At 43.0% G+C, this 15,691-nt stretch overlaps 1 protein-coding gene across 1 annotated transcript in view; it reads left to right on the forward strand.

The window, feature by feature from the left end:
• SNTB2 (syntrophin beta 2) overlaps positions 1–15,691 on the forward strand; it is a 96,093-nt gene that overhangs the window by 44,045 nt on the left and 36,357 nt on the right. The window contains exon 3 of the mRNA XM_049786433.1: positions 9,994–10,204. Within this exon, the coding sequence (XP_049642390.1) occupies positions 9,994–10,204 (211 nt within the window). The remainder of the gene's footprint in view (positions 1–9,993; positions 10,205–15,691) is intronic.

Genomic DNA, 15,691 nt, shown 5'->3' on the forward strand with positions numbered 1-15,691 from the left:
TGCATAGAGCTGACCCAGGTTTGATCCCTGGCATCCTGTATGGTCCTCTGAGCTCTACCAGAAGTCATTCCTGAGTTCAGAGTCAGAGTAAGCCCTAAACATTGCAGGATGTGATTAAAAATTAATAATTTTAATTATTTCAATAATTAATAAATAATAAAATAATAATTTTAATCAATAATTTAATAATTAAATAAAAGGTTTTCTGAGTGTCACTAAAAGCAAGAGAAATACCTTTATCCTCAAAAATTCAGGGAATAGCTTTCAAGACCAGCCAAGAGTGGCCCAAAATACCTCCCGAACACATTACCCACCCCCAAAAATTTGAATAGCTTTCTGTTTTAGGTCCTGGGAACCCTTTTTTTTCCTGCTTTTTGGGCCACACCTGATGACGCTCAGGGGTTACTCCTGGCTATGCACTCAGAAATCACTCCTGGCGTAGTGAACCATATGGGACACAGGGTGATTGATCTGAAGTCTGTCAGAGGTTAGTGCGTGCAAGGCAATGGCCTACCACTTGTGCCACTGCTCTGGCCCCAAAGTGCTCCCTTTTTTACTATATTCTCCTATTCTGGTGGATGTTTAATGATGAATATTTTTGTGATTTATTCCGTTTTATTTTATTTATTTTTGGGACATCCCAATGGTACTCAGGGCTTACTCTGAGCTTAGAGTTTACTTCTGACAGGCTCAAGGAATTATATGGGGTATCAGGGATCAAACCCAAGTTGACTATATGCAAGACAAGTTCCTTACTCAGAGTTCTATCTCTCTGATCCACTTCAGTCACATTATTTTTGTTTGTTTGTTTGTTTGTTTGTTTTATTTTTGTTTTTGGGTCACACCCGGCCTCTCTCAGGGTTTACTCCTGGCTCCATGCTCAGAAATCGCTCCTGGCAGGCACAGAGGACCATATGGGATTCCGGAATTCAAACCACCGACCTTCTGCATGCGAGGCAAATGCCTTACCTCCATGCTATCTCTGGCCCCATTCAGTCACATTCTTTTTTTTTTTTTGTTTTTTGTTTTGTTTTTTTGGGTCACACCCGGCTGTGCTCAGGGGTTACTCCTGGCTATCTGCTCAGAAATAGCTCCTGGCAGGCACAGGGGACCATATGGGACACCGGGATTCGAACCAACCACCTTTGGTCCTGGATCGGCTGCTTGCAAGGCAAACACGGCTGTGCTATCTCTCTGGGCCCATTCAGTCACATTCTTACATCAAAATTTTTTTTTTTTTTTTTTTTTTTGGTTTTTGGGCCACACCCGGTGACGCTCAGGGGTTACTCCTGGCTATGCGCTCAGAAGTCGCTCCTGGCTTGGGGGACCATATGGGACGCCGGGGGATCGAACCGCGGTCCGTCCTAGGCTAGCGCAGGTAAGGCAGGCACCTTACCTTTAGCGCCACCGCCCGGCCCCTACATCAAAATTTTGACATGAGGGCCAGAGAGATAGCACAGTGGTAGGGCATTTGCCTTGAATGCAGCTGATCAGGCAGGATGGTGGTTCAGATCCTGGCATCCATATGGTTCCCCTTGCCTACCAGGAGCGATTTCTGAGCGCAGAGCCAGAAGTAACCCCTGAGCGTCACCAGGTGTGACCCTAAAACAAAAACAAACAAAATTTGACATGAGGGTTGGAACAATAGCACAGTGGGTAGGGCATTTGCCTTGCACGCAGCCAGCCTGGATTTGATCCCTGGCATCCACATGGTCTCCTGGGCTTGCCAAGAGAGATTTCTAAGCGTAGAACCAGGAGTAACAGCTGAGCGCTGCTGGGTGTGGCCCAAAATAAGACAACAAAATTGACATGAGAAGCATCCTATTTTTTTTTCTTCTCTATTTTACTGCTTTCATTTACTTTTACTCTCTAGAAAAATGTGATCAGAAAAAGTAAAGAGAAAAGTTATTTTCCTCTACCTTTTGTTTTCAAAACTTGATCAGATGTTTCCAATAGTTACAAGCTGTTCATTCTGGAAAGTGAAAGCTAAATAAATAATGATGAAGATCAGAGAAAGAACATGAGCCCATTCCACAAACAGCTTTGTGGACTGTGGAGTTTAGCAAGGACAAGGCGTTCTTACACTCTGGTTTCCGGAAATGGAAATCTCTTTCCACTGGGACATTCATAATGCCCAGTCAAGATCACATGGATGGTTTTCCATGGCAAGGGTAATTTTTAAGTTTTCTATACATAAAATGATACAGTTATTACTAATTTTAACACATAAATAGCATCACACATTTTCTTAAATAGAAAAATAAGTAGACTAGACTTATAGAATCCAATCTCTATGTACCTAAGCATTTTTTAATTCATCTGATCAAAGCATAATTGCCTTTCTCAGGAAATCCTCAGTACTTTGACTAGGAGCCAAAACTCTTCATACTGTAGTTGTTTCCTCCTCTCTCTGTGGGCTCAGACAATTTCTAGCAGACAGCTGCCAAAATTTTACTAGCAGGGTTTCACTTGAAAAATAAATTATTTTAATAGCATTAGCTTTTAAAAATATGTTGTTTTAGTACCAGAGCAATTGTACAGCAGGCAAGGCACCTCTTGTTTGGGTTTAAACCTGGGTTTATATTAAACTAGGGTTTAATTCCTGGCATCCATTGGTTTCTCATAGACCGCCAGTAGTAATCACCGAGTGCAGAGCCACAAGAAGACCCAAATACCACAGGGACCAGCCTTATTTTAAAATAAAACAAAAACACCTTGTACTCTTTTTTTTTTTTTTTTTTTTACATTTCAATCCTAGAATTGTCCATTTTATTTTGGAGAGTTCAATTTTATTTATAAAAAACATTGCAAAATATCTTTTCATGAATTTTTTTTATTTTTTGGGGTCACACCCTTCGGTGCTCAGGGGTTTATTCCTGGCTTGGTGTTCAGAAATCGCTCCTGGCAGCCATGGGGGACCATACCGGGATTTGAACCACTGTCCTTCCTGAATCAGCTGCATGCAAGACAAATGCCCTATCGCTGTGTTATTGCTCTGGCCCTTTTCACAAAAATTTTGTTAATCTTGTTTTAGGAATTAACTTACTGCATTTTTTTTTTTGTTTGTTTTTTGGGCCACACCCAGCGGTGCTCAGGGGTTACTCCTGGCTGTCTGCTCAGAAATAGCTCCTGGCAGGCACGGGGGACCATATGGGACACTGGGATTCGAACCAACCACCTTTGGTCCTGGATCGGCTGCTTGCAAGGCAAACACCGCTGTGCTATCTCTCCGGGCCCAACTTACTGCATGTTTTAGTTTATTTCCAGTCCAGTGATCTCTATATTCCTTTTTGTATAAACAAGACCGAGTTTTACTTTATTACAGAATTATTTTCTATTCTTGGGGCCAGAGTGGTGGTGCAAGCGGTAGGGTGACACGGTTTGATTCCCCTGCATTCCATATGGTCCCCCAAGCCAGGAGCAATTTCTGAGCACATAGCCAGGAGTAACCCCGAGCATCACTGAGTGTGGCCCAAAAAAGCCAAAAAAATTTTATTTTATTTATATTTAATAACTATTAATCAGAATATTTCTTCTTTTTGTTTTTGGGCCACACCCGGTAATACTTAGGAGTTACTTCTGGCTATGCACTTAGAAATCGCTCCTGACTTGGGAGGAACCATATAGGATGCTGGGAGTTTGAACTGTGGTCTGTCCTAGGTCAGCCACATGCAAGGCAAAATGCCTTACCAATTGCATGACCACTCCGGCCCCTTAATCAGAATTTTTGATATTGGTTTTTGTTTTTTTGTTTTAATTTTTTTGGTTTTTTGACTACATCAGGGAGCAGTCAAGGGTTTCTCTTAGCTCTGTGCTCAGAAATCGCTCCTGGCAGGCTCAGGGGACCATATGGGATGCCAGGGATCAAATCTGGTTCATTTTAGGTTGGCCACGTGCAAGACAAATGCCCTAATGCTGTGCTATTGCTCCGGCCCCACTATTGGGGTTTTCAAAACTTAGATTGCCTCAAAGATGGCCTGAGAGATTGTCATATAAGATGTAAAGGCTTTTTCTGAAGGTGAACTACTTGTGCTCAGAGAAGGATGAACTGATTTCTATCTTTACTGCTAAGTAGGTCAGTAAGAAGCATAAAAGAAATTTCTTGTCATGACTGAACTCTGAGCTGTGAAATTCAAGGGTGTTAAACTGGAGGCAGTGCCAAAGCATACAAGTAGAAATGAGTTAACACTGTAGAAAATGGTCAACCTAAAGGATTCACTGATTCTTCTACCCAAATGGTTGAAAAGGGTGCAGTGCAGTTTAGTGACCACTAAATGTGAAGAATGCTGGAACAGATTTCCTGTCTTTTTTTTTAATTATCTTTATTTAAAATACCGTGATTACAAATATGATTGTAGTTGTATGATTACAGTCATGTAAAGAACACCCCCCCTTCACCAGTGCAAGATTCCCACCACCAATTGCCCAGATCTCCCTCCTCCCACCCCACCCACACCTGTACTCGAGACAGGCTTTTTTTTTTTTTTTTTGGTTTTTGGGTCACACCCGGCAGTGCTCAGGGGTTACTCCTGACTGTCTGCTCAGAAATAGCCCCTGGCAGTCACGGGGGACCATATGGGACACTGGGATTCGAACCAACCACCTTTGGTCCTGGATCAGCTGCTTGCAAGGCAAACACCGCTGTGCTATCTCTCCGGGCCCAAGACAGGCTTTTTATTTCCCTCATTTATTCACATTGTTATGATAGTTTTCAGTGTAGTTATTTCTCTAATTGCACTCATCACTCCATGTGGTGAGCTTCATGTCATGAGCTGCACCTACATGGGTAAATGTGGGGAAATAATGGTTGGGACTGAGGCAGTAAAAGATTAGAAATGAGCTTTGTAGGGCAGTATCAAGGTCACAATACAAGATGGATATTATGCATATATAAACTATATGCATATAATACTGTCAATATATATTGTATGTGTGGGGGCACTGGCCCCCATGTGGTTTTTGAAATGGAGACCAAGGAGAAAAAATTTCCAGTGACTGTCCCAATATAAACCAGTGCTGCAATGGCCCGTCCTCCTCCCAAAGCACATTCCCATTAGTGTAGGGAGAGGTAGGGGAAAAGCCTGATGACCCCTATAGAGTCTATCTGGATCAGCGCCCAGGGAAGGCCTGGAGTCCAGGGGAGAAAGAGGGGGATGGCTGGGGGCCTGCCAAGCCTCCCAGCACTTCTCAGGCTAGAGAGAAGGCCTCTGGCATGGGGCCTCCCCAAACCCCATACCTAGCAAGAGCTGGCCTCCAGAATCAAAGAGGAAACCGGAAGCCAGATATCTGCCCGCCCTCCTCCCCATGCACATCCCCCCTGGAGTACGGAGGGAGGGGGGAAGTCTGAGGACTCTTAAGAGTCTACCTGAACCCACTTCTGGCCATCTGGGTGGGCACCCAGGGAAGGCCTGGAGTCCAGGGGAGAAGGAGGGAGATGACTGGGGGCCTGCCAAGCCTCCCAGGACTCCCCAGACTAGGGAGAAGGCCTCTGGCATGGGGCCTCCCCAAACCTCATACCGGGCAAGAGCTGGCCTCCAGAATCAAAGAAGAAACCGGAAAGATTTCCAGTCTCTTTATTTTAGTTGCATTTTATACTCACTTCCAGAGATAACTAGTGCTTCTTATTTCTAGCTTCTACAAGGTATGGATTGGGTAGAATTTGATTCTCACCTTTTTTTTTGGGGGGGGGTTTATATTTATGGTTTACTTTTAGATTTTGTACTCAGGGATTCTGGTGGTGCTCAGGGAACCATATGAAGTGCCAGGAATCCAACCCAGTTGGCCATGTGCAAATCAAATGCCCTACCCATTATACTATCACTATGGGCTCTCATCATTTTCTTTTTGTTTGGTTTTGGTCATGGAGATGCTCAGGCTTACTTCTGGCTCTTTGCTCGCAAGTTCAGGGAATTTTAAGGAATGTTGTGGATCAAATCTGGGTCGGCTGCACCCAGAAGGAAAGCACCCTATCACCTGTATTATTTCTCTATGTCCCTACCCATCATATTTTTGTTTTTGTTTTTGGACCACATCTGGTAACACCCAGGGGTTACTCCTGGCTATGTTCTCAGAAATTGCTCCTGGCTTCCACCCATCATTTTCTTAAGTCAACAAAGTCATCTAATTTGTCTCTGCTTGCTAGCTTCACAGTTTTGTTTAGTCATCCTTTCCTATTCCCTGGGATTGGAGAATTATGTTTTTAATTTTAATATTTGGTGATGACTAGATGCAACACCAAAAGCTTATATTAAAAGAAAAAATATTTGGGCCAGAGCGATAGCACAGTTGTAGAGCATTTGCCTTGCATGTGGCTGACCCAGGACGGACCTGGGTTCAATCACTGGCATCCCATGTGGTCCCTGAGTTTGCCAGAAGTCATTTCAGAGCGCAGAGCCAGGAATATGAGTGTCGCCAGGTGTGGCTCCCCAAAACAAAAACAAACTAAAAAGTTTTAAGTGAATTTCATTTCAACTAAAAAAAAAAGAATTTAGGGCCAGAGTGATAGCAAGTAGGCCATTTGCCAAGCACGTGGCTGCCTTGGGTTTAAATCCCTGGTATTCCATATGGTCCCCTGAGTCTGCCAGGAGCAATTTTTGAGCACAGAGCAAGTAATTTCTGAGTACCACTGGATGTGGCCCCCCAATTTTTTTTAATTACCACAAAATAGTACTAAGTTGTTCATGATTAGGTTTAAAGCACACATTGTTTCAACACCCATCCTTTCACCAGTGTCCACTTCCCTCAACCAATCCTCCTGCCCCTATTTCCATTTTCCTCCCACCCACCAGTCTGCCTCTAAGAGGCACACTGCTTTGCAGAATACATTTGATTAGGATTAGTGGTCTCCAATATATTATCTATAATATATATAGAGAGAGAGAGAAAGAGAAAGACTGAGAGACATTTTGTTTCATTATAGGAATTATGGGGCCAAAAGGTTTCAAGGACTGTTATCTACAAGCGAGAGAACCAAGAAAATTAGCTATATTCAGTTAGCATTCTAGGCCCTCGAACCAACAATACCACTGTGTGAGTGCAGGAAAAGCTGTAGGCAGAGAGTAAATCCATTCTTTCACTGCCTTTTAAAAAAATTATTATTCAGGCCCTTGGTGCCTTGATTGATACTCACTTGCTTTGGTTAGTTCTCTTCTTTAGTCAGTCTACTGATTGAAATGTTCATCTCTTCTGAAGATACACAAACACCCAGAAATACTGTTGACCAGTATATGAGCATCCTTCAGCCCAGTCATAATATTAGAAGACACTGTAGAGGAATAAATAGACAGGGTACCAACTGGGAGAAAAATCTTCCTAAAATACATATCAGATAAAGTACTAGTATCTAAGATATAGAGAATTTAAAAATATCCTATGCAGGGGCCAGAGCAATAGCACAGTGGTAGGGCATTTGCCTTGCACATGGCTGATCCAGGATGAACCTCGGTTAGATCCCCAGTGTCCCATATGGTTCCCCAAGCCAGGAGCAATTTCTGAGCACATAGCCAGAAGTAACCCCTGGGCGTCACCGGGTATGGCCCACACCTAAAAAAAAAAATCCTGGATCCGGAGAGGTAGCATAGCAGCGTTTGCCTTGCAAGCAGCCGATCTAGGACCAAAGGTGGTTGGTTCGAATCCCAGTGTCCCATATGGTCCCCCGTGCCTGCCAGGAGCTATTTCTGAGCAGACAGCCAGGAGTAACCCCTGAGCAACGTCGGGTGTGGCCCAAAAAACCAAAAAAAAAAAAAAAAAAAAAGAAAAAATCCTAAGCAAGGGCTGGAGTGATAGCAGAGCAGTAGGGCATTTGCCTTGCATGCTGCCAAACGAGAGGGACCTGGGTTCGATTTTTGGTATCCCATATGGTCCCCCAAGCCTGCTAGGGACGATTTTTGAGTGCAGAGCCAGGAATAACCACTCATCCCCCCTGGGTGTGGCCCAAAAAATGAAACAAACAAAAAAAATTCCCAAGCAAAAGAACATTTCATTGAAAATTTGGTCAACCAGGGCTGGAGAGAGAGTTCAACAGGCTAGAGCATATGCTTTGCCTATGAGCTTAGTGACTAAACATTGAATAAAAAAGTAGCCCCCAGTACTGCTTGGTGTGGCCCAAAACAAAGCAAGACAATCAGCTAACAGATCTGAACAGACTCCTAAACAAAAAAGAAATACGGGTGTCACATGAAAGGTACTCAAGATCATGGTTCAGTAAGAGAATTGCAAATTCAGATAATGAGATATCATTATACCGGGCCTAGAGATAGTGCAGGAAGTAAAGTGCTTGCCTTACTTAAGGTCAAAAGCAGCTAAATCCCTAGCACTCCTTATGGTCTCCAACCTCAAGCACTGTCAGGATCACTCCTGAGGACAGAGGTAGGAATAACCCCTGGGTACTGCTGTGTTTAACCCAACCCATACCCTGTACCTACAGATAGCATTAATATACCAAAATCCAAAACACTGGTAGCATCAAATGCTTGTAGGTATGTGGAATTTGGTGATCAGTTGTGGAGGAATTGATAGCTGGAAGCACAGAAGTTTTAGAGCAGTGAGACTATTATTCTAAATTACATTGTTTAAATAAAAATAAAAAGTATATATTATTTGGGGGCAAGGGGTTTGAGCCATACCCAGTGGTGCTTTGGAGTAACTTTCAACTCTGTTTAGAAAAACTGTTATGAGGGCCCGGAGAGATAGCACAGCGGCGTTTGCCGTGGTTGGTTCGAATCCTGGTGTCCCATATGGTCCCCTGAGCCTGCCAGGAGCTATTTCTGAGCAGACAGCCAGGAGTAACCCCTGAGCACTGCCGGGTGTGGCCCAAAAAACAAAAAAAAAAAAAAAAAGAAAAATTGTTATAAAATAGAAAATTAAATGAAGGTCAATATAAATATTAATGCTGTAGTTTCTGGGTTTTTAAAATGGGGGAACTTCTATCATGGTGAAGTCTGGATTCACATCCTTATTGGGCTCAATTAAATTTTCTCAGGCCGGGGCCAGCGAGGTGGCGCTAGAAGTAAGGTGTCTGCCTTGCAAGCGCTAGCCAAGGAAGGACCGTGGTTCGATCCCCCGGTGTCCCATATGGTCCCCCCAAACCAGGGGCAATTTCTGAGCACTTAGCCAGGAGTAACCCCTGAGCATCAAACGGGTGTGGCCCGAAAAACAAAAAACAAAAAAAAAATTTTTTTCAGGCCATTTTTTTTTTTCTGTATTATAATCCATGTCAGGGGCCAGAGAGCATGCAGGTAAGGCGTTTGCCTTTCATGTAGAAGTTCGGTGGTTTGAATCCCGGCATCCCATATGGTCCCCTGAGCCTGCCAGGAGTAATTTCTGAGCATAGAGCCAGGAGTAACCCCTGAGCGCTGCCAGGTGTGACCCAAACACCAAAAAAAAAAAAAAAAAAAAAAAAAAAAAATCCATGTCAAATCCCATTAAGATATTATTGTAAATTTTATATATATATTTGGACTTTGGAGGTCACACATACTGGTACTTAGCAATCACTCTTGGCAGTGCTTGCGAACTCTATGTAGAACAGGGGATTGAACCTTGGTCAGTTGTGTGCAAGGTCATCACCCTACCTGCTGTACTATAACTCTGGCCCCCGAAGTGAAGCTTTCTCTATATGTACATATATCAGAACCAGCAATTAGTCATTTGGTATTTATTCTTCCAGGTTTTATTTTATTTTATTTTTTTGAAATTGAACCCTAAGGAGTAAATTCTATATTCAAAATGTAAAATGGGGCCAGAGTTGATAGCACAGTAGTAGGGCATTTTGCCTTGCACACAGATGAACTGGAACAGACCCAGGTTCAATCCCCATCATCCCATATGGTCCTCTGAGCCTTCCAGGTGCAGTATCAGTGTGGCCCAAAAACAAAAACAAAAACAAAAAACAAAAATTTTAAAATGAAAATTGATTTTCATTTTTGTATGTTAAACTGTGGCAGCTTTGGTGACTCCTGATCTTGCTTACCCTTTCCTTCTTTTTCCATACAGATTGATAGAACTCCATTCTCCTGATAGCAGGAACACGTTGATCCTCCGTTGCAAGGATACAGCCACTGCTCACTCCTGGTTCGTAGCTATCCACACCAACATAATGGCTCTCCTCCCACAGGTGTTGGCTGAACTCAATGCCATGCTTGGTGCAACCAGTGCCACAGGAGGCAGCAAGGAGGTCAAACACATTGCCTGGCTGGCAGAACAGGTAAAGTGGGAGGCAAAACTGGATTCTGCCTGGTTGCCGTTCGGAGTTAGGATAGTTCCTCAGTATATCTGCAAGATTGGGCCCTATACACTGCCTTGCATATCTTTTATTGGTCATTCTTTTGTTGACCCACATTCATTCCTCAGCATCTCATATGTTCCCTTGAGATCCACATGGAGTGATTTCTGAGTGCTGAGGCAGGAAAAACCCTTGAGCATCACCGGATATAGCCCATAAATAAAAACAAAAATAATAGCTTCCTATTACTGTGTTAGTCCTTAATGACAGGATGATCTTCATGGTTGTCTGACTAGTCTGAATGTTAAGCAAACCTTTGGCCATTGCAACAAGAAAATAGACAATATGAAAATGATTAGTTGTCACTATATTATAATAAAACTATTTACAAATAAAAGTAGTGGGTTGCATTTGTCCCTCAATTCATAAACCCCTCCCTTGCCCTTCCAGTCAGTAGAGTTTTAGGGACAATAAGCTCTTCCTTGCTCTGGCAAAAGTATGAAATACACAGAGTATTTAGCAAGCCTTTATTTAACAAATAAATTGTTTTCCACAACTAAAAAACAAAGAGAAACAGGGATTGTTTGGTGAGGGAAAAGAAGGACATAACCTGAATTTTTAGATCCCACGTTTGATAAAAAGACTAAACTCGGGGCTGGAGAGATAGCATGGAGGTAAGGCGTTTGCCTTTCATGCAAGAGGTCATCGGTTCGAATCCCAGCGTCCTATATGGTCCCCCGTGCCTGCCAGGAGCAATTTCTGAGCATGGAGCCAGGAGTAACCCCTGAGCACTGCCGGGTGTGACCCAAAAACCACAAAAAAAAAAAAAAAAAAAAAGACTAAACTCTACATGACATTATGATACATCCTTTTTTCCCTAATTCTTCCCTGTCAGTTGGATTAGAGGGAGTTAGAAAAAGATTGGGCAAGGGTTTGAGCGATAAAGGTTCAAGTGCTATTTATATTTTTTACTGGTTTTATGTCTTTTACAAAGTTTCTTCATTTCTTTAGATCTTGTTTTCCTCTTAGATGTACAGTGAGACAGAATTTGTGACACTATTCACTTATGGGAGTTTAGATCTTCTTGTTTTTAATTTAGTTTGAATAGGAACTATCTTTTTTAGCAGTACTTCTCCTGTAGCTGCTCAGAAGTCTATATGATGCCAGGACCTGAGCCTTGGGCCCTTTGCATGCCAGACAAACACTTCATCTCTTTTTTTTTGGGGGGGGGGGGGAATTGGGTTACCAGGCAGCGCTCAGGGGTTGCTCCTGGCTCTATGTTCAGAAATCGCTCCTGGCAAGCTTGGAGGACCATATGGAATGCCGGGATTTGAACCACCGTCCTTCTGCATGCAAGGCAAATGCCCTACCTCCATGTTATCTCTTCGACCCACACTTCATCTTTTTGAGCTATCTCCTGGCCCTGCTTTACTTTTCTTTAAATACAATTTTCTAGGAATGTAGTTCAGCTCTAAAGCTTGTGCCTTGAGTTTGATCCCCAACATTGCAAAAGAATAATATACATGCATACAGTTTCCCCACTTTGTCCATCAGTTCTGATTTGGTAGATCTGTGATGAAAGTTTGTAATCTTGTTTGGTAGCTTCCCAGAGTATGGTATTGCCCAATTATTAACTCTATTTTGAAGTTTTATGAATATTTCCAAAATGCTTATAGTAAACTCAGACTGAGGAGATAGTACAGAGGTGTAGGTGCTTGCCTTGCCTGGGCCAACTCCAGTTTGATACCCCAGCATTTCTTCTGTCCCTTAGAGCCATTTCAGGAATGATCCTTGTGCACAGAACTGGGAATAAGTTATGAATATCACTGCTGGGTGTGACCCACAAACAACAAACAAATGAATTAGAATACTGAATCAAGGAACTGGAGCAGTGGCATAGCTGTAGGGCATTTGCCTTGCACACGGCTGACCTTGTGGACGGATCTCGGTTAGATCCCCAGGCATTCCATATGGTCCCCCAAGCCAGGAGAGATTCTGAGCATGTAGACAGGAGTAACCCCTGAGCATCACCAGGTGTGGCCCCAAAACAAAAAACCAACAGAATCAGTTCTATAAAACATCATTCTAGGGGCTGGAGATAGTGCTGTGGGCAGAGAGCTTGCATGTATATAATCTGCCCCATATCATTCTTTTTTTTTTTTTTGGTTTTTGGGCCACACCCGGCATGCTCAGGGGTTATTCCTGGCTGTCTGCTCAGAAATAGCTCCTGGCAGGCACGGGGGACCATATGGGACACCGGGATTTGAACCAACCACCTTTGGTCCTGGATCGGCTGCTTGCAAGGAAAACACCGCTGTGCTATCTCTCCGGGCCCTGCCCCATATCATTCTGCCTGAAGTGATTCCTGAGTACAGAGACAGGAGTAAGACCTTAGCACCACCAAACACAAAACCATAATTAGAGAGCCAGAGAGATAGTACAAGGGTTTTTTGCAATACATGTCACCAATTCAAATTCAGTCCCCAGCACAGTATATGGTCCCTGAAATTTAAACAGGAGTGACACTTAAACACAGAGCCAGGACTAAGCCTTAAGCACCATCAGGTGTGGCCTCAAAGCAAAATAAATAAGCAAATAAAAGAATATAAAATTTATATGGGGACTGGGAGATAGCTCAAAGCGCAGAAGTATGTGGGAAGCTACCATATTTTCCGGCATATAGGACGACTTTTGAAATAAGAAAGTCAGCCGAGGGCCTGGAGAGGTAGCACAGCGGCGTTTGCCTTGCAAGCAGACGATCCAGGACCAAAGGTGGTTGGTTCGAATCCCGGTGTCCCATATGGTCCCCCGTGCCTGCCAGGAACTATTTCTGAGCAGACAGCCAGGAGTAACCCCTGAGCACAGCCGGGTATGGCCCAAAAACAAAAAACAAAACAAAAAAAAAAAAGAAAGTCAGCCGAAAATTGGGGGTCGTCTTATACTCCGAGTATATCCCATATGCTGCTAAACAAAAATCGTCTGGATATTCCCACTAAACGAATTTTCCAACTCGATCCTGCACCAATCACTGCAAGGCTGCTCAGACCGCCTCTCTTACTCAGCCAATCCAAGCAGGCTTTTTATGCATGCAAATTAGGCAGTGTTCTGTACCCAAATCTACACTAAAAAGCCTGCTCAGATTGGTCAGAGTCAGAGAGGAAGTCTAAAATTAGGGGGTCATTTTATATGCTGGAAAATACAGTAGGTATATGGAGTACCAAATGCAGCAGGGGTAACCCCGTTAGCTCCCAGAATGCCATTACCAGTCAGATCATTGAACCTCCTGGCCCATGCAGCCAAGCCAGCATCCCTGGAAGCGGCCTCCCAGCCCTCTGAGCACCACATCATAGGCTATACACACCATTAAAAAAAAAAAAGTTACTATGGGGCCAGGCAGTGGCGCTAAAGGTAAGGTGCCTGCCTTGCCTGCGCCAGCCTTGGACGGACCGCGGTTCGATCCCCCGGTGTCCCATATGGTCCCCCAAGCCAGGAGCAACTTCTGAGCACATAGCCAGGAGTAACCCCTGAGCATTACCGGGTGTGGCCCAAAAATCAAAAAAAAAAAAAAAAGTTACTATATAAAAAGTCTATTTCCGGGCCCAGAGAGATAGCACAGCAGTGTTTGCTGGATCGATTGCTTGCAAGGCCGGGTGTGGCCCAAAAACCAAAAACCAAAAAAAGAAAAATTTAAAATTTAGGCTTCTTATAGAGAGGTGGGGTTTGTGTCATTCCCTGCATTGCTTAGAACTTACATCTGTCTCTGTACTCAAGGATTATTCCTAGTAACCAGGGGACCATTTGGGTACCAGTAATCAAACTCAGGTTGGCTATATACAAGGCAAGTGCCCTACCTACCCACTCTCCAGCCTCATTCTTTATCTTTTATAAAAAATAATACATTATGCACATACTTGCTCTCCTTTCCTTCCTTTGTTTCTTCATTATCTTCATTTGTTTGTTTCTTATTTCCTACCCTCCTTCCTGCCACATCTGACCCTGTTTAGTGATAACTCCTGGGGACATACAGAGGGCCATATGTATTGTTAAGGTATGGTCAGCCACTTGTAAGATAACGCCCTCTTCTCTCCTGTACTATCTCTCTGACCTTTTTTTAGTAAGATATATATCCTGGCCATCATTTCATATGAATGCAGTTTTCTATTGTGTGGCCATGGTGAAATAATTACTGCCTGCATTCTATTGTTTTAATCTTTTTCCACCATAAAGTATGCTTCAGTGAATAACCATAGTTTGTCTTTTCACACATGAACACCCAAACTTTTGCTTCTTTTGATCAGGTAGATCACATAACATAGAAGCCTGTATTATTTCATTATATTTGTTTGGTTCCTAAATTTCTGGTCATAAGTAGTAAAACTTTGTTTATAAAGATTTCAAAAAACTTATATCAGTTCTTGAGTTTGGATGGTGAGAGCTCAGACATTAGGGAATATTTTTGTACTTGTTGGCTAAACCTGAGATTTAGTCTTAGCAACTTATCACAAGGCTCTTTGGTGCTTAAAATAACCAACATTTACCTCACAGTTTTTAAGTCTTCTGAGTCTGATAGTGGTGTGAACTGAATGGTACACAAGCTCAGTCTTTCTCATAAAACTGCTGTCAAGCTCCCAGTTAGAGCAGTAGTATCCTGAGAGTTAGCCTGAGACCAGTGTATTACTTTCAGAAAGAGTTTTCACGGGTGTGGAAGATTAGCACGGGATCATGGACTCTCTGCCTTATAATCTTGTATGATTTTAGTCATAAAATCAAATTCCTGGTGTCCCATGTGCATGAAACATGGCCTTGGCAGTTCTTCTGTCTCAGCCTAACAGCTCTGCTCTCTGTGATCCCCTACATCACACACACACACACACACACACAGATTCACTCACATAGCTCACTCACATTGTCAGGAAGCCTCAGTTTCTTCTTTCTTGGTGGTATAAGACCTCGGTTCCTTGCCCTGTAGGCTGTTCAGACTAAGCTGCTTATGTACAACAGAACACTCTTAGTTTTTTCGAGAGTTATTTGGGAGAGAAAACAGGATAGAATTCACAATAATTCAGGGCTGGAGAGATAGCATGGAGGTAGGGCATTTGCCTTGCATGCAGAAGGACGGTGGTTTGAATCCCGGCATCCCATATGGTCCCCTGAACCTGTGGTGACGATTTCTGAGCGTAGAGCCAGGAGACACCCCTGAGCATTGTTGGATGTGACCCAAAAACAAAACAAAACAAAAAAGAATTTACAATAATTCATCTAATTTTAGTTATTTTTCACTGGCAGGGTTGAACCTAGGTCTCATGTGTGCAAGGCATGTATGTACTTTACTGCTGACCCATTAATGCCTTGTATAACCTAGACTTTTCTGCTTTTATTTTTTTTTCATTAGCAATGAATTACTAGGTTCAGTTTAATCATAGGGCTCTACCTCTTTTTTTTTTTTTTAGGGCTCTACTTCTTAAAGAG

This window comes from Suncus etruscus, chromosome 14 (assembly GCF_024139225.1).
Source record: "Suncus etruscus isolate mSunEtr1 chromosome 14, mSunEtr1.pri.cur, whole genome shotgun sequence".
NCBI classification, from domain to species: Eukaryota; Metazoa; Chordata; class Mammalia; order Eulipotyphla; family Soricidae; genus Suncus; species Suncus etruscus.